This window comes from Vespula pensylvanica, chromosome 14 (assembly GCF_014466175.1).
Source record: "Vespula pensylvanica isolate Volc-1 chromosome 14, ASM1446617v1, whole genome shotgun sequence".
Lineage (NCBI taxonomy): Eukaryota > Metazoa > Arthropoda > Insecta > Hymenoptera > Vespidae > Vespula > Vespula pensylvanica.
In genome coordinates, this window is record NC_057698.1 from 14,104 (window position 1) to 40,032 (window position 25,929).

At 41.7% G+C, this 25,929-nt stretch overlaps 2 protein-coding genes and 1 long non-coding RNA gene across 11 annotated transcripts in view; 1 reads left to right on the plus strand and 2 right to left on the minus strand.

Annotated features, from left to right (window-relative positions):
• The first annotated feature begins 5 nt into the window (after positions 1-5).
• Positions 6-21,703, plus strand: LOC122634157. The gene is made up of 2 exons (XR_006328314.1): positions 6-110; positions 21,062-21,703. It is a non-coding gene; the product is annotated as an uncharacterized LOC122634157 (long non-coding RNA).
• LOC122634151 (endochitinase) lies at positions 531-5,729 on the minus strand. 2 transcript variants are annotated; one of them, XM_043822801.1, is made up of 10 exons: positions 5,486-5,729; positions 3,169-3,249; positions 2,711-3,043; positions 2,331-2,553; positions 2,138-2,261; positions 1,832-2,029; positions 1,607-1,688; positions 1,303-1,514; positions 1,051-1,233; positions 531-775 (listed from the first exon to the last, which is right to left on the minus strand). In XM_043822801.1, exons 1-10 carry the CDS (start codon positions 5,541-5,543, stop codon positions 650-652), a joined length of 1,620 nt encoding a protein of 539 aa, XP_043678736.1. In that variant the 5' UTR covers positions 5,544-5,729; the 3' UTR covers positions 531-649. The 2 variants fall into 2 exon arrangements, with proteins under 2 accessions (XP_043678736.1, XP_043678737.1); XM_043822802.1 differs by lacking the exon at positions 5,486-5,729 and adding an exon at positions 3,481-3,743.
• LOC122634147 overlaps positions 6,559-25,929 on the minus strand; it is a 56,733-nt gene continuing 37,362 nt past the window's right edge. For 6 of the 8 annotated variants that reach the window (XM_043822788.1, XM_043822791.1, XM_043822794.1 and 3 more), the window contains 18 exons: positions 19,793-20,150; positions 19,023-19,174; positions 18,067-18,188; positions 14,074-14,166; positions 13,687-13,932; positions 13,205-13,285; positions 12,758-12,907; positions 12,515-12,538; positions 11,958-12,225; positions 11,461-11,856; positions 11,181-11,336; positions 10,892-11,082; positions 10,562-10,792; positions 9,808-10,332; positions 9,444-9,626; positions 9,235-9,337; positions 9,001-9,135; positions 6,559-8,269 (listed from right to left, as the gene is read on the minus strand). In XM_043822788.1, coding sequence (XP_043678723.1) covers positions 8,064-8,269; positions 9,001-9,135; positions 9,235-9,337; positions 9,444-9,626; positions 9,808-10,332; positions 10,562-10,792; positions 10,892-11,082; positions 11,181-11,336; positions 11,461-11,856; positions 11,958-12,225; positions 12,515-12,538; positions 12,758-12,907; positions 13,205-13,285; positions 13,687-13,932; positions 14,074-14,166; positions 18,067-18,188; positions 19,023-19,174; positions 19,793-20,150 — 3,620 coding nt within the window. In that variant the 3' untranslated portion in view covers positions 6,559-8,063. The remainder of the gene's footprint in view (positions 8,270-9,000; positions 9,136-9,234; positions 9,338-9,443; positions 9,627-9,807; positions 10,333-10,561; positions 10,793-10,891; positions 11,083-11,180; positions 11,337-11,460; positions 11,857-11,957; positions 12,226-12,514; positions 12,539-12,757; positions 12,908-13,204; positions 13,286-13,686; positions 13,933-14,073; positions 14,167-18,066; positions 18,189-19,022; positions 19,175-19,792; positions 20,151-25,929) is intronic. The other 2 variants (XM_043822787.1, XM_043822790.1) reach the window with 2 other exon arrangements.

The window sequence follows — 25,929 nt, forward strand, 5'->3', positions numbered from 1 at the left end:
TTGGATCAAGAACCTTTATTCTAATCCATGGGTGTCCAACCATTTTGGTTGTCTCGTTCCACATTGAGCGAAGAGGAATTCTCTTGGAATAGAAAAATGAAATGTTTATAGTAAGTAAATGTATACGAGTAATGGAATTTTTTCATTTTTTATTTATTTATTTATTTTTTGTTCTTTTTTCTCTCTTTAACCGCACTCTATCTTCACGAGAACATATTCGGCATGATTTCGTATATTCTATGAAAGGTCGTCGTAGTTCCGTACGTCGCTTCGATCGTGCCAGTCGCGCAGCTGCGAAGTCGGTGCCTTTTATCCACGAAAAAATCATGTTCTTGTCGGTCCGCGGACTGGGCGATCGTCGCGATTGAAGCTACCACGAGAAAAGCTCAAGACGTTCGTACGTAAATGGACTTCTCGTAACGATATACTTCGCGACGTACGATCGTGTCATTGTCAGTACCATAGTTACAAGCGCTAACGAATCATTCCATAAAATGTATCAATGCTATTTCTACGAGGAGATAGGAATGCGCGTAAAAAATTTATTATTCGATAGGTATTCCTTTCTTTCCCCCCTTCTCCCACCCCCTTTATACAAAAGAGTTTAATTTCTTCTTCTTATGTTCATACTACAATATCATTGATTTATTTATTGACTTCTGCACTCTTCGCGGTCGGCGTTTTGAGGCCAGACACAAACATGCATGCTAGTGTGGAAGACCAAACCATGTTGACATTGGAGCCTTTGCGGACTTCCGAAGACACATCGATAGTACTAGAAAAAAAATATAAAGTATACGATAGATAGGAAAAAAGGAACGTAATGATTTGATGCGTACGGTAAGTAAAAGAAGACGGTCGAAATAGAGATAGAGTCAGATAGGAAGATCGTCTGCATTCTTTTCTTTTTTCTCTTCTTCTTCCCCCTGCCCCCATTGTTTAAAAATTCATAACGTTCGCATTCAGCGCGAGAAAGGATTTTGGACGTCATTAATTCATCTTTTTTAATGACGCTAACGTTTAAATCATTGCAACATAAACTATACGTACCATAGCGCAATTCTTCGAAGGAATGTATTCTTCGCCTTTGCAAACAACGTTATCATCGACCGGTGGTTTAGAAGAGGAGCCTGGATTTACCGGCACGGTTGGGCGAGTCGTTTCCTCAGTGTCCCTCGTGGATATAGATCCTACCGTGGAAGATGTCGTACTTGGTGGTCTTGCCCAATCAGGCTAAGCGCAAAATAAAACACGATATTAAGCATCAACGTTTTCTACGTTTTTAAATTCATATTCGCTTACGGTAGGCGTAGAGTGATGTTCTTTCTTAGGGACTTTGTATCCCTTCATGCCATCGTAAATTACTTTCATGAGAGGATTCTTTTCTCCGCAGAGACCGGCGAAGTCGTCCATATCTATTGCCCAAACCATAGCACCGGCATACCTTTTTTCCCTAATAAAGTCCATCTTTATCTTAATACTGTCAGCATCCTCATAACCAACCCACTGCGTTTCTACATAAAGAAAAAGTTCGTAATCGTTCGTCTTGCACGAAACTTGCTTGTCTCTTCACGGATTTGTATCTTTCTTGCAAAAGTATATTTACCCTTGTAAGCATAAGGTACCTTCCCAATGGAGTCGTATTTCTTCGTCCATCCTGACTTAGGATTATTCACTTCCGTACAGATCTAAACAATAGATACGTTCGCGATACGTTCGCGATAGGATAAAAATGTCTTGTTATACTACGCGTCTCTTATACGAAAGGAACAAAGGTTGTTGGAATATTGATACGTAAATGCGTTACTCGTATAATATTATGAAAAATTACCTCGTAGTATGCCAAGAATCCCTTAGCCTGCGTATACGGGCCAGGATTACCACCACCTGCTTCCTTGTTTATGTAGGTTCCTGGATTGTAATTTGTGTTACCACGCGCAAGTGTGAACGTACGACCGTACAAAGGCACACCGACGACCAATTTTTTGGCTGGACACCCTTTGTCTTCCCAAAGCAGAAGCCCATCGTGCTGTATACATATAAAGGGTGACCGCGATAGAACAATTGTCTTTCTTTCATGCGCCCTACCTATGAAAAATCGTGGTACATACGAAACGTATCAACGTGGTATACCTACCACATTGAGTTTTTCATAAGCGTAACCGTCGTGGGGTCTCTTGTAAAGAGGACTATGGACGTCGGCAAATCCAGCCCAATTTCCACGAAGATCATAAGACATAACGTGAATCGCGTCGAGGTGCCTGAATACGAGGATAACGATGTAGATGGATTTATTGGCGAAGGAACTAAAGCGAGGCAGAATCACTCACTGACAGAATTCTGGAACGTGATAACCTTCATCGAGACGGAACTTGGCCATAGGTACGGCCATTGTGATCTCCCAGCCTTTTCCTTCTTTATCGAAAGCACGTTTAAGTTCTTCAACGAAGTAGAAGAAATTGTCCTTATCGGAGAATTTGCCACCTCTGTCCGTGGCACTAGGGTATTCCCAGTCGAGATCGAAACCGTCGAACTCGTATTTGTACATGAATTCTTGTAAATAGGAACGAATAATTCCAAAAGGAGATCGTAAATCGTAACTATACGGTGTAGTAACGTTCGTATAGCATGCTATAATCGCTAAATTTCTCAAAGCTCTTGCCCGAGTTAGAAGGCATGATCACGAATTAAAAGAGAATCGATTATTTACCAACGACGCTCTTGATGAAAGTATCTCTGCGTTGTTTCATCGTAACGAGGTTGCTGTACTTCTTGCCACCTTCACCCCAACCGCCAACCGCGACTTCGGTTTTCAGATGAGGATACTTCTGTCTGAGTTGGGTGAAATTCTTAAAGCCGCCCTTCCGAACGTCGAGTTCCTCGTCCAAGACGAGTACCTCCCAGGTGACATTGCTCACACCGATGAAGGAATAGATCACGTGTGTACATAATTCCCCTGGGATATCGCCGATGCCGTAACTTCCAACGCCAGGTCGATATATCGCCCAGTTGCTGAAGTAACAAACAACTCTGGCGTCCCTATCTGATTCAAAGAAATATCAAGATTTGTATAGATCGGTACATATCGAACGGGATCTCGATTTCTTCGATATTAAGCATTACATTTTAATCTTATCTAGAATGCGACATACAAAAATAAATACTTACCCGCAGATGCGTAGCCCAAACAGACTAAGAAAATGGGAAGGGAAAGTAAGAGTTTCATCGTCGAGAACGTCATTTTCGAAGCTAGACAAAAAACATTAATGATCGATGAGTCAACGGGTGAAATAATTGAATTAATTACTTGTAGTAGTGAGATTTCGTTAATGTTCCATTTGCTCGCTATCTCCTTGTGAAAAGATGATAGATCAAGTCTATTGAGATTTATTGCTAGTACTCAATTACAAATACGAAGGTTTATGGAAATTTTAATAAAGAGCGAATTATGAGTGAGCACTGCACGATCCAATATTATACCTTGTCGAGAATCTAGATTAGAATGCATTTAAAAAGAAGCAAGGTAACACTTGTGCGCACTCAATCTCGACGACCGATTCAAATACGCTTCGAGCCGATGACAGGAACGGCAAACGTCTTTCTCGAACGATGATCGACGCGGCTCTCTGGATCTCGCGAACGGTGGATCTTCCTCGACTACGTGCGATTGGTCGGTTTAATTTTGGAAAAAAAGATCCAGCGGGGGCAAGTTATCTTTGCTTTATCCGAGTGCCACGGCAAGCGGCGGGAACGATCTAAAATGACCGACCGGTTTACCCGGTAGAGACACACGCACACACGCATGTGCGTGCATATGTACACGTGTGTAACACAGAAGAATCGTGAAGATCGGTGACGATCGAAGGAGTCTTTCACACTCAGAATTCTAGCATTTACCGTAACGTCTGATCTCCGAGGAGGAATGCGAGAGGAAACTAACATAACTAACGAGGAATCTTAACTCAATTCGAGGTTAACGTACTACTACGGCATCGAGCGACAATTCCGATCGTTCTCTTTAATCTTCGCTCGATTCGAAACGGTAATAAATCTTTGTTTGATACGAAAAAGATGAATATCGGTTATCGTAGATTGTTCGGATTGTTCATAGCAAATCGTGAGTCATCGTCTTCGTAGCTTGCCCGTATTGTCTCTCTCTTTCTCTCTCTCTCCTTTTTCTTTGTTTTTTTATACCTCTTCGATAGGACACGAAGACGAGTGGACCCTAACCGAGAGGAAATCACCGTTCAATAACGAACGTCGAGGAGGTACTCGAATTTTTTTCGTTCCTTTTCCGACGATAAATTTCGTCGAAGAAACGATGACATTGATAATACGCCTGCTCTCGAGACTGCGTCTCGAATTATTTTACAATGTAAATATCCAAGTATATATACTCTTTTACCAAAAGAGAACTCCTCTTTTGTAAAAGAAAAAAAAGATCGTTTTGGGGAGACACCGATCGCGAACAAAGGCAACTCAAAAGGAAGATCAAAGACCGTCCTTGGCTCTGTTGTTCGCAGGGACAATAATAATCCGCGTGGTTGAGACGAACATCGCGGCGGCCGCGACGCAGCGATGTGATTGCCGAAGAAGAAATGTCTTCTCTCTGTCTATCTTCTTTTTGTCAAGGCATACATTGATTTCCATCTGTGCACTTTGTGCGAATTAAAATGCGCGATGCATCGTTTCGTTTGACTTCTGTTTGTGCTCGTTGTACGTAGAATACAAAAAGGACAAGACAATAGAAGCTGCTGGTAGACGGTCGGATCGTCGATAAACTTCAACGAAACGATTTTGTTTTCTTTTATCTAATCGAGTACGAAACTAAGTGCGGCGAATTTGCCAAGTGTCAAAAATTTGTCGCGGGGGCGCACCCTCTCCTGGCTCATCTGACCTTCGTTCGAACGGAAGACAGGAGAGAAAAGGAAGAAAGAATATATGGGAGTGGAGCACGTCGGACATCGCACCGGTAGAAATTCTCTTCTCCTTCTCTCTCTCCCTCTCCCAAGGTGTCAGCCCGCTCGACACCCCTACCCGCGACATCTCGTAAACCGATTCGTAGCCGAGATCCGATCCAAGATTTAAAAAAAATTTGCGCGACGATACTTTCGAATTTCGTACGATCTCTCATCGAATTCAAACGATTTTATTTATAACGAAGTGACGGACGTCTACTCACATACGTACGATTTATTCGTTGATGTTTCGTCCCAACGATGCGCCTACGAGTTAGCCTATCGATTTGCATACAATATCATGCAGCGTTCTTCGATGCATTTTTTGACTCGCTCGCTCGCTAGACCGGCTTCGAGAGCACATTGGCCTCGACATGAATATTTTCGGAGAGGAGAATGTTTTTCAATCGATCGTAAAACGAAGGAAGGAAGGGTAGAAGGGAAGAAAGAAAGAAGAGATAGAGAAGAAGCAATACGAGAGACGAAGGCCAGAATTCGTTCGATAAAGGAATAAAATTAAGACTCACCTTTGTGGTGACCGGATAGTCGAAGAAAAATCGTGCTCGATGCGGTGGTTAAGCTCATATATACCCAGGTGGGCCCTCATTAGAATTCAGGTGCACGGGCTCGCGTACGATTGGCTAGTTCGTCGACCCTCTGCCTCCCGTCAACAACGAGGAGACGCAACGACGGGAAGACCAAAAGGCACGCTTCTGAAGACTCATGCGAGATCGAATCCGTCCTTCGAACTTTTCACAATGTCTCTCCTTGGTGCTATTTTTCTTCCTCTTCCGTTTCGGACTTGTGCACGCGTGCACGATGATATCTATGGAAATATTTTCAACATTTAATATACGCCCAAACTATAAACCAAACGCTTTTTTCTCTTTTATTAACTTACAGCTTATTTGGTACACTACCGCACAATGGCATTTGGTACGTTACCGCACATGGTTCGTTCCAAACGAACTCAAATCGTCTCAAATTTGCTAAATTGTCGAGCATCTTGGAAGGGACGCGTAAAGCGTTAGAGTTGTTTGAAATGATGCGAAGCATATGTTAAAAGTTGAAAAAAAAAAAAAAAAAAACGATCGATCGTACGATTGATTTTTTACGAAGAAAGAACACTGGCCCGTCTCTTAAGCTGTCTTCTAATCGAGTGTTTAAACACCGACTCAAGATTCTACAATTTGTAAGCATGCCTTCTCGAGTTATTTCAAACGTTTTATCCACGTCTTTTTCTACCGGGGGAGATATAAACTTTTAGTCGATAGAATACCAGTTTTCGGTGCAAACGACCGCGTTATTCCTCGATTTCTAATTTTAATTTGCTGAGGTACGAAAAATAAGATCCTTTGGTTTTAATCTCAAAAGAGATGCGTTCAGGTAGATGTTAAGACGACTAATCGTCTTAACGTTCTCGATTATCATCGATCTTATATTCAATAGCGGGCACGTATATGCGTTAGATTAGATAGTATTTTCTATTTTTTCGTCCGATCGAGTAACGTGCTTGATAGTCCTCGATGCCTTTGTTTTGTCATATCGCTATCGTTATCGCGAATGAAGCGAAAGATAAGATTATAGAGAAGATGATAAGTTATTCATCGTATTAATTTTATTTCATCGATATAACAATAACAGTGATTTGTTTTTTTTTGCGGTCACGGTAATTAGATACACATGTTTCGCTTCTCGTATACCGCGTTTGACGCAATGACTATTTAACGAGTCCAACGATAAGGATCTCGGCTACCTTACGTGTAATACATACGTAACATAAGAAGTCGCGCATCGTCGATTTAACATATGTATGTATCTGTTAAAGTGTCATTTAACCAGACGATAAAACTCGCGAATATCCGTCAACGTCGACGGAAGGTCAGCGCATCGACGAAGGAACATCTTTTTGCTCTTTTTTCCAAATTTATGGCCGTACTTTCCAAGGGGCCTTTCTTTTCTTATCTTTCTTATTTTTCTTACGCACTTGCGTATCTATTAATCATCTTATGTACAGTCGCGTAATAATAATACATTTCTGTTCGCACAGAAAAAGTGTATGCCTCTATATGTATTTATAGATAATGTATCTCTCTATGTGTGTGTGCGCGCGCGCGCGCGCACACACACACACACACACAGTATTACAGTAACGCGCTTATAAAAAGAACCTTGGCAGAGGGAGGCTCGACATATGTTTTTTTTTATTATTCAAATGTCTTCGCCAATGATTTTTTGTTTCTGCGCTAACGCAATTACGATTCATCTGTAATTGACTATAGTGTCGTAGCACCCGCGCTTTAATCGCACTGACTTTTGGCACTCCGTTTTATCTTGGAATATTATTTTTAATTATACTAAATGCTCTGTCGCAAACGAAAAAATCAATTCGATTTGTACGATCGATTCGAAGGTGGGGTAGATATGAACGAACGATGTTCGATTCGAAATGAAACATTTTCCTCATTGAAGATCTCACGCGAAATTCAATATACGAGTATATATTTTTATGGCAACTACAAATGTCTCTTTCCGATTTATTCCCAAAGAGAAGAACGTTGTGCGATTATTGTACCTTAATATCTACGATTATTGCTAATTATCTAAGCTCGCCGAAAAGCTCGTTCGACGTACGCATCTTATTATTTTTCCCTTATTTATTTCATAGCTATTATTTCGCCGCGGTCCCATATCGATATTCTAAATTACATATTTCAATGGTGTTTCGTACATCGACACGATTATTTTCTATATTAATATAATTAAAGAAATAAATCGAAACATAGAAAAAAAAGAAAAAGAAATAGAAAGCACATTTCATTCTGATCGTCGCACGATCTCGCTGAGCCATTATTTTTCTTTTCCCTTTTTATTTATTGTATTTTCTCATAATTTCCATCGTAACGATGTTCTTTCCTTGTTTCGCGCGTTTCATTGGCAGTAGTATAATGATTGTGCATCTGTTTCCTCTACATCTTCTTCTTCTTTCTTTCATTCACATACTCTATCCTTTTCTCCTCTTCATTCACGAGCAAAAATTCTCCATTTGCTTTACCGTTGTGAGCATAAAGAAACGATATATCCAGATTTTTCACCCAGATGCGTTTAGGAGTAATAGTTTTCCCTTTGCTGATAGAGGGGCAACGGCGTGACGGGTGAGAGGTCTTCGTCGTCTATACTCGAGTCAGTCTTCAATGGAAGCGTAGCCAGTGCCTTGACTGTCGACGACAAAAAGATCCGGTCAGTGATCGACGAACGATCATTTTTTGAAGATTCACGCTGTGAAAGCAACGAACGAACGACGTACAAAGCTGTTAAAACAAAATGATTAAAAATGAAAGAAAAAAAGGGAGAAGAAAGAAAAAAGAAAAAAAGAAAGAAAAATGAAGACGATGAAAGAGTTAGAGGAAAAAATATGAACAAACCTGAAAACCGATAAACGTGAAGGAGTGCGTGTCCTACGTGGGGAGAATCGAGAAAGCATGTCTGTCAGTGCGCCTGGTTACCTACACACAGCACAAACAATCCAAAAAACACTCGCTACGTATTAAAAACAAGAAACAAAAAAGAGTGAGAAAAAAATTATAGTAAAGTTAAATAAAGGAAAAAAAAAAAAACAGATAATATCGAAATACTCTCTCTCTCTCTCTCTCTCTCTCTCTCACTCTCTCTCGATTTATGTATTTCTATCGCTCAACTCATTTATACCGAGTCGTACGTCCGAGAGTAAGGATAAGGCCATGCGAGTTCGTATCTAAAGACAACGCTTTGACAATTATTCATGAAAAATGAACGTATGAAAAGAAACGTGCTAATCGATTGTGACCGGGAAAAAAGTTTCGCATTCGTATATCGAATGACTCGATACAAAAAAAAAAGAAAGGCCGATTATTGGTCATGCTAATCACACAGCTGGTTCGGAGAAAAAGAAGAAAAACAGAAAAAAAAAGAAAAATAAAAGAAGGATGATTGAGACCATGCAAAAACATCTCCAAATAAGATCGTTCAAATTCTTTAGGAATCGAAGAGATCGCCGACGTACCGGCCACCATTTTACTTTTCTCCATCACTTGCTTCGCAAGAATTTGATTGAGTTGAAGAATGTGTTCTCTCTGTCGTTTCTCCTCGACTACTTTTCTTTTCAACGTGTCCGACTTATCGAGGTCGATGTCGTCGTCTGAAGGTATAAACAGGAAAAGTTAATAGAGCGTAGAGGAATAAATGATATTCGTCGATAAGAATCGAGTGGAATAATAGAAATATATGTATATCTTACCAGTTCCATCGGGTGCAGTGACAGTCGTTTCAGAAAGCATCTTCCTTATGGCCTCCGCTTTTTTCAAACGATGCTCTTGTTCTTCCGCCGTTAATTCTGGCGTCTAAACGATATGCAAATGCAAGGTTGTAATATTATGATATTATAACTCATTTATACTCGCACATAATCGTACAAGTTCGCACGAGTTCAAATTTCTTGGCAGTTACCTGTTCAGGAATATAACGTTCAGGAATGACGATCTTATTCGGAGTACCCAACAGTTGATCGATCGTACTCTCATTATATTTCAGCTCTTTGTGACTCAAAGTCGATCTTACGACGTCCGGAGCATTGATCCTAGGTCTGAGAGCCTGTTCCATGTCCAAGTCGTCTCTTGCTCTACCCATGCCCTGGCACACCCAAAAATCAGATTATTCAGTTTCGCGAGTTAACGCGACTTGATGAACAAACGAAAGATAGAAGAAGAGCGAAGATAAGCGTGAGACCGAAAGCTAGCGGAATTGGATGGAGCGACGAAGCCTGGTAAGGAGACGAAAGAATGAAATAAGAAATAAAATAAACGTCAGGTACCATCCTGGAGAAGCTGTCCTCGAGATCTAGAACGGGTTTGCTACTAGAAACGGTGTAGTGTCTTCTCTTTTCTTTAGGAACCTGTCTTCTTCTGGGTCCGTCGACTTTTCTCTCAGTCATCTCTTTAATGATCTGCTTTGCAGCCTCGCTCTTGAACACCGGCGACAATTGTGGGGAATCCGAGGCGCTATTCGCATTAACGATCGACCCAAATGTCGGCCTGTCTGGAGGTACGCCACCAAGATTGTTAAGAGAGACCGGTTCTGGGCTCAATGCTATTGAGTTTTTCACGAATGACGTAGAATTCTCGTATTGTCCGTACTGCGGATGCGGCGAGTAGTATCGTTGTTGTTGTTGATTGAATCCCCTCGATGTCGATTGTCCAGAATGATAATTCTGATGGCTTGGACTGTAAGGTGGACTCGTTGAGTAGTTTGACGAGCTAATTGGCATCTGCGAACTCGACGTAGGGCTATCGATGTACGGTGACAATGTGCTATCGGAGCTTCCGTCGTGATTTTCAAACTGCAGTGATCATATCAGAAACAGAACGAACGTAAGGTAAAAGAACCAAAATGGATTTACGCCATGACATCGGGACGTGGGATAGGCGCGAAAGAAGAAGAAGAAAACAAAAAAACAAAAAAAAAAAAGAAAAACGAAACGAAAGACGTATTGATTGGATAGTTGGACGCGCTCATTGAATCTGGACAAGGATTCGAAGAAAGAACGTATCCAAGTAATTTGAGTTTACCTTAACTTTGTGTCTTCGCATCATGATCGTTCTAAGAGCATGCATGCTGTCGCTGCGAGGTGGTGGAGCAACGGGAACATGATGAACACTCGGCTGATGTCGCTGACCACCAAATCCTCGTGGAAGAGACATGCTTCTTTGGAATTGTACGTCGTCGAGCTCGGTCAGGTGTACGGTACTTTGAGCGTGAACGATCGGTGCTTCTTCAACGACTTTACCCAACTGGGCTTTCTGAAATCACGCGGAATATGCGAATAGCACGAGGAATCGTCGATTAATTAGAAGAACAAATATTTGTGTAAAGTCTCGATCATTTACGCTGCGCCTTACTTCGAATTTCTGTGTACCAGCAACGTCATCGTCGGACAACCTTTTTGCCCCGCCTGGCGCCTGAAGTCCGTTCGTTAATGGAATTCCAATATTACCAGTTCTATCTCCTCGATCTCTCTGACGTCTCTCGGATTCCCGTTTAACGATCCTGACGGTCTTTATTTCTTGCTTCTCTCGATTGTGCAACAAGCCTAATGATTCGAAACTCATTATTTTCTCTTAAAGATTTTTAAACATCTTTCATTGAAAGATGTCCGTCGGTATAGATATCGAACGAGCATCGACGTACCTGCAAATTTGTTATCTTCGTTTTGCTTGTAATTGTCGTTCGTTAAAGAAGTTTCTTCGTTAAAAGGATGAATCGGTGGTGGTGGAATGTATTCCGGCAAAACGTTCGGTCCACCGTTTGTTTGGTTCATGCCGTTCTCGTTGCTTCTGCTCGTATCTACGAGCGTGCGTAAAACGACGATTCAATTGCATTCTCGTTATATATCATGGGCGATACTTAATATCGTCCTTTCGATCGAATTTTTCTATTTTATTTATTCATTTATTTATTTTTTCTTTACCTTGAATTCTTGGCTCGGTATTGACGTACAACGGGGAAACATTAATCTGCATCAAACTGCCCTTTCCCTGCATTTGATCCTTCAACAATTGTTGCTTCAATTGATGCTGCTGTATTTGTTCCCGTAACTGGGGTGACAAGGTCGAGATATGGTTATGCGAGCTTTGTAGAGATGGTTGTTCGACGTGTTGCCGATTTGGCGAAGGTGACTTCTTGTGTTGCGTTGGTGACGCGTATCGACGATAAGGGCTCTCCAAGCTTTGTTTTCCATGTGCCGAGGATAATAGCGACGGGCTCACCGGTGAGCCAAGGCCATGATCAAGAGTAATCCCGGAATCTAAATCGGTTTCCAACCAAGAGTTTTGAGTGCGTTTCTTTGAATGATGAACAGGCGGAGCTGTAATTATATAATTACGTAGACGGTTAATACGTTCGATGCGACAGAGCGCGACAACTTTCTCTGAAAATGTTAGTAAAAGTTGAAAAAGAATATTATACCAGGAGATGATTGTGGCCGAATTTGTTGTACCAAACTATGAGACTTTTCGGTTAGCTGCTGAACCTGAACACTGAGCTCTTTTCTTTGCCTTTGAAGATCACCGACCAATTGTTGAACTCTTCTCAATTCCGTTTCCAAAGGAGCCGTTGTACCCGATGGGTCTCTAGTCATATTACCAGCGTATCTTCTAGAAGCTTGCAATTTTTGCCTTAGGACTACCAAATCTTGCTCCAATCTGGCATTTTCCGCTACAGTCTCTTCCAGTTTCTGAAAAAGGAATGAAAAATGTGTTTGTCTTCTACAAGTATGACAGGTAAGAAGGAAATAAAAAAACAAAAAGGAACGAAAAGACAGAAAGCAAGAAAGGAAGGAAGGAAGGGCGGGAGGGAGGGAGGGAGGGAGGGAGGTAGGGAAGCAGAGAGAAAAGGAGAAAGAAGTAACGAAGCATCTAGATGTAACAACGATGAAAACGACGATGAGAAGGACAATGTCGAAATTAAAAAAGATACGATTCAACGAAACTCAAACGTATTGGCTTTGTAAATATTCCATTTACCTGACCTGAGAATACCGGCTTTACCTGGAAACAACGAATCCAACGTTTAATCGTTTCAACAAACTCGTCCCTGTTCTATGTACGCGCGTCACAATGCGATTCTCAAACAAACGAATCATTCGATATGATAATTCGATCACGATCGCACCATCGAAAAGCCCAAATTTGATCATCGAAGTTCTCCCAATCGGTCACACGAGGAATGACATTTTCCAATCACGGAAGTTTTTCCGAATATTTTACCTTGGAATTGTGCGCCAACAGTACTCTGACTCTGCTCAATTCGCGCTCCAATAAAAGTTGTTGCTTTCTGTAGCGTTCTGCTTCAATCAAGTTGCTTCTGCTGCCTTGCAATTTGTCTCGCAAGCCTCCGAGAGCTTTTTCTAGAATCTCCTACGTGAGAGAGGTCACAACATTTATAACAGTCGTCAGTAGGTATATACGCGCGCGCACGCACGCACAGATTAGCAGATAGAACTGTCATTGATCTCTCACGTGATAGTAGAATTAGTGGAATTAATGGAAAATAAATCTGATTGGAATTAAACTTAAAGGAAATGCATACAAAGTAGACCAATTATCAACGTAAAGGGATAAAGTACGTTTCATGTTTTTTGATGTTTCTTTAAGAATTGATCAGTATGATTAACGAGTCGAATAGGGTATAGATAAATAATTCGTATTACGTACCTTGTCCTGCTGAAGGCTATGAAGGGTACCTGACTCTTCCTGGAGTAATCGGTCCAGTTTGTACAGCTGCTGCACCTTGGCCTACGACACGAAGGTAATGTCGAGTGTGAGCCTTGAAGCCTGACCGATCATTGAGGTTGAATATCGCGTTTCAACGAGAAAATATAAGTTGGATGAGAAATAAAAAAAAGGAAAAAAAAGACAACTTGCACGGAATAGTCATACTCTGTTCTCTCTTAGCCACATCACTTCATCTATCTCATTAAATTCAAACTAAAACTCGAATAAAAATATTTTATGGTTCGCCTCGATGTTCGTTTGATCGATCGATCGGACGAATCGATCATCTCTATCGATTATTTTAAATTACAATTAAGATGAAATCTTCTGTAACATTTCCGAATGCTCTCTAACGAAAGAAAAGTCTTGGTATTATTCGTTTCGTCGATCAGAACGTCGATCAGTGAACTTTTGCCGATTACCTGCAATTGTCCATGATCCGGACTGAGTCTATTCCAATCTCTGCGTTCTTCAGCCAGCAAACGTTGCTCTTGTACTCTTTGATTAAATTCCAAACGATCGCGATGATTTTTCGTGTTCTCTTGGAATAAATCGTTACGAGAAGCGTTTATGCTGCTACTACTTCCATTGGCAGTATTACGATTGTATAAAGAGCCGAGCTTGACCATGTTGTCGACGAGATTTATTAGAGGCTTCCCTTTCTCGTACTGATCATCAACAAAAAAAGACTTTATTAGCTCGTCTAGATTCGTGAAAGATTTCAACGTATAATTTCAACGTTAACTTCGAAATTTGACATTTTTTTAACTTTTCTTTTTCGTTCTTTCCCACACTTTATCTTATTTTACCTGTTTTTCAAGATCCATTAGGTGTCTCTTTAACTCTTCGAGTTTCTGAAGATTCTCCAAACGCCTTGGTGTGTCCAAATCTGTCAATCTTGCCTATGCCAAAGAAGAGAAAGACTTGTTAATTCACAAATAAATAAAGTCCCGTTCGTAAGTCAATTCAAAAATAGATTTAGAAAATGGATTCGAATACGTCCGTGTCTCTTATTGAGAAACATTTGATCGTGAAATACAACGTTGTTTCTATCAAAGTTGGAAACCTATGCGCCTCGGCGACGGTCAAGAGTGTACTGTCGTTCTGACGCTTCCAAGGCCGACATTGAAATACGATATTCCTTACAACACAACAAGTAAGCACGTCATTTTTCGCAGGAAGATGGGAGGCTATGAAGCAAGACGAGCAAACAGCAAAGAAACTGTTGCTTGCGCCAATATCGAACGATCGTTCAAACTTCACTCGCGTGCTTTTTATGCAACAGACAGATATATCAAAATGGAAAATACAACAAGTTGGAACGATTTTCTAACGAATCAAACGTGTTTAAGCACAATCATCAAAAATGCTGAAAGCTATTTCATGAAAGACCTCAGCAAATGAACTTTAAAACTCGGTCTTGACCGATCGGGGATGAAAATGGATCTTATCGGACCTGAGCCTCGATTTCCATGTTACAATTGTCCATGGCCTTGAGAAGGGTCGCGTTCTGCCTACGTAGTTGAATAAGCAACAGAACCAGTTCTTCGTGCGTCCTTCCGAGGAGTTCACCAGCAGAGACCCGAACAAGATCATTCGTTTCGATCTGTGTGGGTGTTAGCGTTGGAGTTAACGTTGGAGTTGGAGTTGGTGTTGGCGTGATCGTCGGCGTCGGCGTCGACGCCGACGCCGAAGCCGACGTCGACGTCGACGTCGCCGTCGCCGTCGCCGTCGCCGTTGCCGTTGCCGTTGCCGTTGCCGTCGCCGTCGCCGTCGCCGTCGCTATCGCCGTTGCCGTCGCCGTTGGCGTTGCTGACGCTGCTGTCGGTGAACCACTAGCTGTTCTTCTTTGGTGGGCCAAATTAACGTTGCTCTGTTCGAGAAGACATGCAATTGTCTTTACTTTAACAATCCATCAATCGAAATCCCTATGCTCTGGCTAGTCAATTTTATTGGCACGGTTGGAGAGAAGATTCTTATTTTGTTTGTTGGATTTATCGATTTCAAAAATTTCGTCGGAGCAGGAAAGAGTTTTAACGCTGTATGGCAATTGATGTGGGGTAAAGAGGATTCATTTGTTGAGATCTTTCATCGATCGATAGCAGGTAACTGATCAGTTAATATTTTACTCGTTAAAGAAGACAAGGAATTTTAATGAGAATTATTTCTATGGTATCAAAGTGTAACGCCTAACGCATTAACTTTAAATCGATGAACTTTAAGACATCACTGAGATTCGAAAGTATGTATTCGTGGAAGGAAGAAATCGAAATGCATCGGCAAACTGGTCCTCCACCTTCCTTTCGATCGCGGTTATTCGACTTGGAGCGTCGCCTCGTTGCAGTGTCTCTCAACCGATCGCGAAATTCCTAAAGGAAGCATTCCAAACGATAAATCGAAAATTTGTCAGAGTAGAAAACTCAAACGATATCCCATTTGATACTTTGCTATTTCATTCCAGCGAAGGCAATCAATTAATGGGAATCGATTGATCTACTGGTGCTGACGTAAGGTCGATCAGTATTTATCGAAACGTTACTTTATGCATAACCAAAATTTAGTTGGAACAACATCGAACATAGTCAAACGATTAGACACAAAGCACACAAGTCTATTCATCAAATGCACACACTTTTCTCGTTCACAAGCTATTTATACGTTTGCATAGGCTACTCACGATCGGACGAATCAAGTTTGGTGGATAGATGGGCCTAATAACGCAAACTCTCGGGAAATAACTTTAGCGTGCGCTCGCACGAGAGACTGCGCTTCGTGGATAACGCTCTGACGAGTTGAAAGGTTGGAAGCCTTTGGAAGGAAGACTGGCGTCGTGCCCGTTCTGATCGGTTACTCGGCTCGACTCGCCTCGACTCTCTTCACCGACTTTACCGCGGTACAATGTACTACGTAAACGGAATCTTTATCCCTCCGCCAGACGCCACTATTACCCCCACCATCTCTCTCTCTCTCTCTCCCCCCCCTCTCTCTCTCTCTCGGAGAAAGTTTCGGTATACTCGGAATTATACAAATTCGTAAGAAAATTGATAGGGAGTTTGAGCAAGGGCTAACGAGAAACTCATTCGTCGGGCTCGTATCCGCACGATAACGTTCGTATTTAGAAAGGGATAGGACACGGCAAGAGCATCCTCTAATCCAGCCATTGTACGATTCGCTTCGATTCTTGCTTCGAGGGCCCGTGGCCAACGTTCTTTTCTACTTTTTGCAGATCACATCGACCTCGCGCTTGTCATGGCCGCAGTCGACTTTCTTCTACGTCGAAAAACTGAAAGATCCGACCGAGAGTCTATCCCACCGGCTTGAAGATTCTATTTTTCTTATTTCTCTAATCGTATATCATTTTTTGTCAAGCGTAACTATCGGCATATTTTCTTGGTGTTTATCAATTAACTGTTTACTTTAATTATTACATATAAATTTGCACCGATCGATTCTTATCGATAAATCCTGCCTTGCTTTCTTTCGTTCATTGCAATGACGTTCTTAGATCCCTCTTTCGAGAAGTCGATTAAAAATTTAAAAAAAGAAAAATCTAATGCTGCAAGATCGCGGGTCTTCTTTGCTCATATATTTCGCGCGTAAACGTATCTTCTTTGTTTCAATGAACTTTCTCTCTTTGCTTCATCGAATTATTTGGATCCTTGTGAACGCGCCTTAACGCGTTCGTTTGCACGGTTCCCCGGCACGGTGCCCTTTTGCTGACCAATCCTAAGCGTATGCAGGACCGAAGGATCTTGGTCCTTGATTTTCTTAATCTCCTTCTCGTCTTTCTCTTTTTCGTTTTGTTTATAGCGAGTGAGCTATATATATATATATATATAGAGAGAGAGAGAGAGAGGACAAGGAGAAATTTTTTCTTGTTGCATTCTCTTTCCGTGTCCTTCTTTTTGACCCTTTTCACTCGAGCACCTTCCCTTCTTCCGTATGAATTCTATTTTCTAAAGCTAATTTTTTCTCCTAGACGCTCAGCAACGATCTTACCCGACCACTCGGGCATATACCGAGAATGAACGTGCGATTCGATTCTCTTTGTAATTCATTCATTCATTCATTCACTTTTTCTATTTCGTGCGTGCGAAATGTCTATGTCGGAGCATGCCAGTGTTTTTTCTTTTTTCTCTTTTGTTTCTTTCTTAATTTCAAACGATTCCATCAAAAAACAGCAATGAGGATGATTCGAAAGTGAACACGTCGAGTATCTACGTATATGTGATTCAGTGAGTGTACTACGAATACATACACATTAATAATATTTTATTAAAACTCAAAGGTCGGATTTCTGTTTTTTCCAAACTTTATCGCGTCGGAGATCAACTGCCGCATTATTTATCGGGAAATTTTACCGGCTGGCAGTTTCCTCGGGGACATTAACGTGTGATAAATTTTCAATTTGATGAGGACCCGTGGATATATACGATATTAATTTTGAATCGCACGCGCATGCACACGCACACGTACAGAAACGTACGCGTAGGTGATGGGTGCGCGTGCGTATCATACTACGACGCCGCTCGAGACAAGATTTTAATTAATCGAACTAATGGGATTTACATGCTCGGACGATAATGCAGGAGGCTACGCTCGATCGATGAAACGTAATGAGAGAGAGTGCCATAGGAGAGAAGGAATACAAGTGTGTGTGTGTGTGTGTGTGTGTGTGTGTGTCGACGATGAAGGCGTTTTCACGGTTATTCTGGAATCTTTCCATGCTCTGCTGCCATGCCAATAAAAATCGAACGTCTCCTCTAGGTTTGAACAAATTTTGACTGAGCGAGTTTACTCACCCTTTTGTGAAGTAGTTCCGTGCTCTCGCGTATCCGTTGATTCCCTCTGATGTTTACCCCACTACCACCGCCTCCACCTCGATCCACGTCCATACCAATCGGGCCGATGACTTTTCTTTCGACTGTAAAAAAACATTCTCGATTAACTTTATCAAATTAAATTTATTCTCAATTAAATTTGTCGAATATCCATTTGCTCTCTATATATTATTACATTAATATTATACTTTTTCTTACATCACCGGGAAGAAGAGAAAAAAAATTAGAGGATTTCTTCCATTTAATTCGATCATATCGCAAATAAAGATATATTTTCTTTCTTCTATCTGTCTCCGACCGGCGGAGTTTAATAGCTCGATCGTAAGCAGACTTTCTGTTCTGCTTGTTTGTCCAGCATTCTTTATTACAGAGGGATTTAATACCGAGTGATACTCGTTAAACGAGAAAATAAATGAAACGCGACTTCGTGCCAGAGAAAATTGCTTGGCGATTTAGAAACGCCCAACGCTGTAACGAAGAGAAAATCGGTAATAGTTTTGATGGCACTCGCATGCAGTTGCAAGGACAGAAATGTAAAAGAAGATGTGACCGCAACACAGAAGATGAAAATGGCTTTCTCTTCGATTAAAGCGAATCCAATGTGTATTCTTATGGAAGACAGCCTCGATATCAGTCGACGGATGCAGCCAAGAGGACGTAAAAAAAAAAGATAAGTAAAAAAAAAGAGGAAAAAAAACAGGGAGAAAACAAAAAAGTAAGAAAAATAAAGAGAAATAGCACGAAGAAAATGGCGATCGGGGAAAGCTATCGATTTTCTTTTTTCAGAATCGATTCTTGCAAAACACTCGAAACCATCGAGTAGATATATGCCTTTCCTCCTGTCGAGTCAAAAAATGAAAAATTAATTCGTGGAAGATATATCGTACCAATGACATACTACGTTTGTTCGAGCTTACTTGGACTGTGAACTTGAATTTCATTATCGCTCGAAATTCGATGATCGCTCAAATCCATTACTCTCAAATGTCCGCTGGACGAGTGTAGTCTCTGGGTCGGATGACCATTCGGTGATGACATTTTTAGATTTCTCATCTCATTGTTGCTGATTCTGCAAAGAGTTGAAAACATTTTTTCTTCCTACGATCATTTACACGCGAGCAGATTACGTTTATTTCGTTTTTAATACTTTGTTTGGAATCGAGTCGATGGTAAGTATCCTTTCAAATTACAATCGAATTTATGAGATATGCTTCTAACTAATCGGAGCATGCTTCGTTAGATAGGAATTTCATTAAAATACCGATTCGCGGTCGGACGATTCGATCGGTGCACTCCTTCGATCTAAAACCATACCTATTTCTCTATCGATAACACGATCGTTCGTGATTCATAACGGCGATTATCGAGCCGCCAATTACCAATCGTTTGGCGAATGTCGAGCTTCGATGCCGATTAAATCATCACGACTAATCTCAATTTCCTCGTTCAAGCGAATCCGATAGTTCGCGTTGGAAAGCGTTCACATTTGGATCTATAATTTTCGATACAAAACTATTTAGTTTTCGTTCGTTTCGTATAAAATTCATGCAACTTTGTCTCGTTTCTCGGCCCCTTCTTCTTTCTCAGACGTTTATATTTTGAACCCAGACAACTTTTATCTCTCTCTTTCTCTCTCTTTTTTCCCCCTTTGGAATCGCGACTGTCTTCGATGAGAAGGAATACATACTGTGCTAGGCTAGTTCGGATATCCCCGTTGCTGGAGGCCCGTAAAATTTTCGATTCTGCCTGCAGTCGTTGTTGTTGCTGCTGCACTTGTTGTTGTTCTTGCTGCTGCTGCTGCTGCTGTTGTTGTTGTTGTTGTTGTTGTTGTTGTTGGTGCTGATGATGCTGCTCTTGCGGGCTCGATCGATGAATAGGGAGATGTTGCTGACGATGACCACCCGTGTTTCGTGGCAAGGGTAAAGTCGATGACAACGTTGATTCCACAGCTGGTGGCTGAGTCAGAGTTCTCTCGGGCAAATGAGACGTGCTAACTGCTCTCGGCGGAAGTGGATCTCTTCCTATTACCGATCCAGATCCGGATGCTGCGAAGAACAAGGACGATTAAAAATCTCGAGATAGGGATCGCACGATATATTTTGAAACGATTTAAATAAATTTATGACATCGATCTCTCTTTTAGTCAAGTATAAAGAAATATTTGAAACGAATTCGATTTGTTTCTTTACCGCGAGAGAAATAAAAAGATTCGAGAAACCGTCCAGGTGAGAAAAGCGAGGAAAGCTCCGAGCAGTGGGCCGCCAACCGATCCGATTATACCGAATAAATCGAGCAACTACCGGACGTTTTCTAGACGGAGATGGCTAGTTGGTCGGAAAAGCGTGGTCAGAACGAAATGGAAGGTAATCTGCGAAGAACGGACAAGCTCGTGTTCAAGGGAGGAGACGGGAAAGGACAATTTATCGCGTGCAATTAACTCTATACGTTCCGGAAAGCGGGTCATCGGTTACGTAAAGGATCTCTCTCGATCGTAGTCGTGCTTCTGGACCCAGGCGCGCGCGCGTGACACAGATAGGTTCACGATCGTGACTGCCCTTTTTGTTCTTCAACGAGGCTGCACGCACCACCTGTGCACGCGGACTCGACTCGCAATGCGGCAATCCCTCGATAATACCGAAAACCCGATGAAGGTAACGGGTTCGAAGTCCTTTTACTTCGACGCGCGTTCCACGCGAGTTTCATCGTTTCCAATGTCTCTCGCTCGCCTCCTCTCTTTTCTGTACCAGCCTTTCGTTTTCTGGGTTACTCGCGAATACGTTCTAACGCGTAAGACGTATTATTCCAAATACATAAAAGATCAAATCGGTGCGATGGTAATACCGATGCGATCCACTTATATACGATACTTGAACGCTTCTTTTTATTCTCTCAATCGAAATATCTTCCTTTGCTTTCTCTTTTCTCTTATTTTACTCTTTTTTTTTTTTGTTTTCAGAAGCAACACGCACATCCATCCTGGAAACGTAATAACAATAGGTCGAGCGGGGAGCGCGGGCTCGGGCGATATACGAAAAAAGTCCTTCGTTTAATCGCTCATGGTATTTCGTATTCATAATCGAACGTATTACCGCACGTGTGTCGGTAAATATAGGCGTTCCACTTGGCACCGTTGCAGAAAAGATCAAGGTATCTGACAGAGACCGTTATGTCTCAGCGCAGTATTATGTATATAGGGTGTCGTTGCTTTCATTTATATTCAAACTATGCGATGTACGAACGACCACGTCGACGAACGAAGAAAGAACGTCTATCTACGATACGCGTGTAAGCACAGGACGTACGAGAACATTGTCGGACGATCGTCGAGAGCAGACCTTTTTTAAGGGCCATTAACCCTTTACGGTACGATTCGACTCGTGACAGGAACGATTCTATGTCGTTTAATCGACATAGAATGACCAAGATCGAAGAACGAGATCGGCCGTCTACGAGAGGAGGAAAAGAAGAAACGAAACCAAAAGGGAGCAAACAGCTATCGCCGTTATACGAAACAATTCAAATCATTTACGAGTCCAAGAGCTTCCATGTTCTATGCTTGCTCGACAATAACGAAATAATAAAGTTTTGTTTAATTATCCTCCGCTTCCGCGATTCAATTATTCTACCTACTTCATGTTAATGAAATGGCAGAATAACGCTAATTAATAATATGCATACACATGTATATATTGTTCGGGAGCACACGGTCTCGTCTACCGTGAAATTATAACATTTTCCGTCAAATTAAACTCGATCTATCGAAGCGAGATTATATCGGTTCGCGATATCCGTTCGTATTTTATTTCGAGCGAGTAGACGTATTTTTACGTTACGTTTTATATTTGTACACACGTATTGTATTTCCTCTCGACAAATATTTTCCCCAATTTTGCTCGGCGTTCGTAAAAAAGAAACGCGCGCGCACGCACACGCAGCAGAGAGAGAGAGGAGAGAGAGAGAGAGAGAGAGAGAGAGAGAGAGAGAGAGAGAAAGGACAGAACGTCGCAGGGCATATAGATAAATGGAAGAACAAAGTTTGGTAAAGGCGAACGAAAATAGATTGGTGATACGATACTATCGATACATCGGAGGTAAAACGGTAACGGAAACGTACATTCATGGTCATTTGTATCGTCCACGACCTGTTGCTGTGCCGCGGTGACCAGGGAGAACGTTGATTTTCTCTTTTTGTTCTTCCCCTAACGGCAGCTTCGTTTCTCTTTCGTCGCTCTGCCTCTCTATCTTTGTACTGCTGGACTATCGAAACTAACGGGTGAAAGGAGAAAACGAGAGAGAGGGAGAGAGAGGGAGGGAGAAACGTATGCACGAGTAAAGTCAAAGCTATTATTAGCTAAAAATCGAAGAATTCTCTTTCTTACGATAGAAGAATCATTATTTTAATAAAAAATTACCTAATACACATCATTTTTTGAAACAATTTCTTGAGAAATATTCGAAGATTCTCACTTTTCTCTCGACGTTAGATAAAATTGCGCAGAAATATGCGGAGTGCGAGTAACAGGTGCGCCATTGCGATAAACGGGGTATCATAACTCCGTCAATGTACTCCTTCGAGGAAAAGTAGAAATTCTGCGTTCGCTGGCTAGACCATGAACCGATCGACCAATCGACCGAACCGATGGAAAATAACGGGAGAAAAGTTCCAATCCATTTTATACTTTTCGCGTTCGCGTTATATACTTTCGTCGGATATAAGAGAAACGAGAAAAAGATTCGTGTCGTTGTTATGAAAAAAGAAGAAAGTAAACTAATCAAAAAAGAAAGAAAATGGAAGAACGCGATACGCGCTTTCACATTTTCTCGGCAATTTCTGAGTCGCTTCGAGTGTCACCCGTTATATGAATACTTAAATGGTCGCTATTGCAATGGAGAGAGAGAGAGAGAGACCTACCACTTCATTTCACATTGGCATGATCTTTTAGCGTTGCATCGTCATTACCGACATTTTCTACTTGCATCTCTCTTTCTCTCTCTCTCTCTCTGACTCTGCCAAGAGAGATGTGACTGTTTTCTGTAATCTTAGGACCGTGCTTACGACAGCGTGGTAATAATCGAGCTTAGACGACAGTGGAGCTGGGGAGGGGAGAAAAAGAGAGAGAGAAGAGAAGAGCGTCGATTGGATGCCAAGTAGCGGTATCTGTAGTGATCAAGTAGGTCGGCTGACTCGAGTAAGACTCCTTCGATGTAATCTTTTTATTTCTCTCTCTCTCTCTCTCTCTCTCCTTTATACGTTTTAAAAAACTTTCTATCGATAAATATGTGCACGCATTTACTATTCGACGATATGTCTACCTACGATGTGAATCGTGCAATTTGAGAGAGAGGAGACCATTAATTTATTATAGTTTTAGGTGCTTTTTTTATCTAAAGTACATTTTAGAACCTACCTATCTACCTTTACTTACGTCCATTCTTAAGGCCTTCCATTGGAATTTTTATTTTAGCCGCATTTTTTTAGAGAATTTGACCGATACAAAGTTCGTAACGATCTATTTGTAAGCGTCAAAAAAAAAAAAAAAAAATAGCGTTAGAGCATAAGAAAATAGTATTCTCGTTTTGACACAATGGAAGCGTCGTGAAATTTACTCCAAACTGGAAACTCGTTAAATATCTTTCATCGTCGTACTTCAACTCATTTCGACTTTCGACCGAAAGAGAATTTGTGGGAGGTAAATGTTAAAAAAAAACCTCGAAAGCAAGATAATAAAATAAGAGCAAAACGTTTTCGCGGGAACGTGATACTTGAGTATGACTCGAGGCTACGTTTTATAAAGCGGTACCTACTACGTCAACCTCGATGCGTATGTGTGCGCACGCGCTTTCCCCTTTAACGAAGCATTGTAAACTTCCGTAATGACTCAATATCACACGCTTATACGAGGACGGGGGAAAATGTGTGTGGCCTTAGAAAGAAAAGAGGCTCGATCGGCATAGTTCCGTTCGAGGATCGGCATTTCTACGACGTACGTCGGAACGTGAGCGATCGTAGATGACGTGACGGGAAAGAGGAAGAGAGGAAGAGAGAGAGAGAGAGAGAGAAAAAATCAAATTTTTGTCACGTCACGATCGATACACCAACATATTTTCGACAAGTCCGAGCGCGTGTGACCAATTTCCATTTTATCCCGAACTACGTAAATCTATTTCGAATCGACTTCGTGTTCAGCAACAACGTGCTGTACCTCGTTTCGTGCATCGCGCATACGTATATGCCATTCCGAGACTTTTCATATCTCATTATCGATTCGATTCCGTCGCGTACGACGTATGGAAAAACGTGAAAAATGTAAAAAAAATAAAAAATCGCTAGCCGGGGAATGCGCAACGTCATCCGACGACGTCGAGCGAGATGGCATTGAATGGAGAGGCCACACGCGCTTCTCGTAGACGGTAATTAAACGAGCTTTCCATACCGAGAACACGTTCGCTTTCTTTTATTGTACGCCTTGAAAAGATCCTTTGAAAAGGGAAAACACTGGACACACGGTCTTTCTCACTGATCCGTTAAGGGAAACGGCTCTTCCTTTTTTACAATCTTCCGGTCTGCCCTCTCTCTGCCTAACTATATCTCATTTTTCATGTAGACAGCGAACGAAATATTTGTTTGCATTATTGACAAATTTAAATGAGGAAGAGAGGGAGAGCGAGAGGGAGGGAGGAAGGGGGGGGGGAGAGCTCAAAATAGGATAAATCGCGGTAATGGTCAAGATCGATCGAGCTTGGAACTTGGTCGCTACTTGGTCGCTACTTGGTCGATTCGAATATCGGATATTACAAGCACGAACGAGACTCGCCGCATTGATATTCGTTCAACGAGAGAATTCCAAGCCGCTCCGCACGAACGATAAAATGTGCGTGTTGGTTGTTAGGTAGTAGGTCCGGATACGCGTTAGAATGCGTCCACTCTGCGAAATTAATTGATCGACGTGTTTTCAATGCTCCCTTTATCTCCCATTAGTCTATTGTTCGATCATTTCCGTTCGCATTTCTCCGTTAATTCCGCATATTCGCCAACAACGATTCTACGTGGTAGAGGTTATATTAAACATTAATTTCGATCATCCTCGAACGCGAGCTAACCGAATCCTGTTGTGCAAAAAATAGTAGTAGATAAAGTTTGCTCTAATTCGTTGATACGCGTTCGACGCCTCTGCTGTTTTCTTGTTTGAATCGTATCGAACATTCGGAGCAAACACTGAACTCACCGATTAAATCGCAGGTGCAGCGACGACTTGACCCGCAAACGAGTTCATCCACTTCTTGCAGACTCCTCGTTTTCTCGAACGATTTCTCGGACGATTTCTCGAACGACTTCTCGGACGATTTCGAGCATACTATTGTTCTATATAGGTATATATACCTTACTGGTAACGAATGCTAAAGCTTCGAAAATGTCTGGATAAAGAAAAAGGACGAAGGACGACGAAACGTTGAGCAAAGGAAGGCGCGTCGGGGATGGAGCGACGATCGAACGACGGTCGTGAATGCGTTGTGCCGCGGGTAACGGTATCTACTCGTTCGCTCGTTCGCTCGACCGGCTTGCACGTCGAGTATATCTATGAGTGCACGACATTCGCTCCCGCTCCCGCTCTCTCTCTCTCTCTCTCTCCCTCTCGCTATAGCTCTCGCTCTTTGAAGCTGGACGATAAAAGACTAGGAGAATGCAAAAGGTAATTAGAGAATCAAAGAAGGTAAACGTTGCTGCCGCAACGTTCATTCGATCGAATTATTCCAAGAGAAGAGGGCAACGACTCGTCACGGAGAACGAATAATACTCGTTTATCGAACCCGATTCACTCTCCT

Bases quoted from the DNA above. Each gene is read 5' to 3' on its own strand.
- LOC122634151 (XM_043822801.1), bottom strand. From the start codon at position 5,543: ATGAGCTTAACCACCGCATCGAGCACGATTTTTCTTCGACTATCCGGT. The intron at 2,030-2,137 runs GTAGGTATACCA...ATATGTATACAG, and splicing joins CTTATGAAAAACTCAATGTG to CACGATGGGCTTCTGCTTTG. The intron at 776-1,050 runs GTACGTATAGTT...TTTTTTTTCTAG, and splicing joins CTTCGAAGAATTGCGCTATG to TACTATCGATGTGTCTTCGG.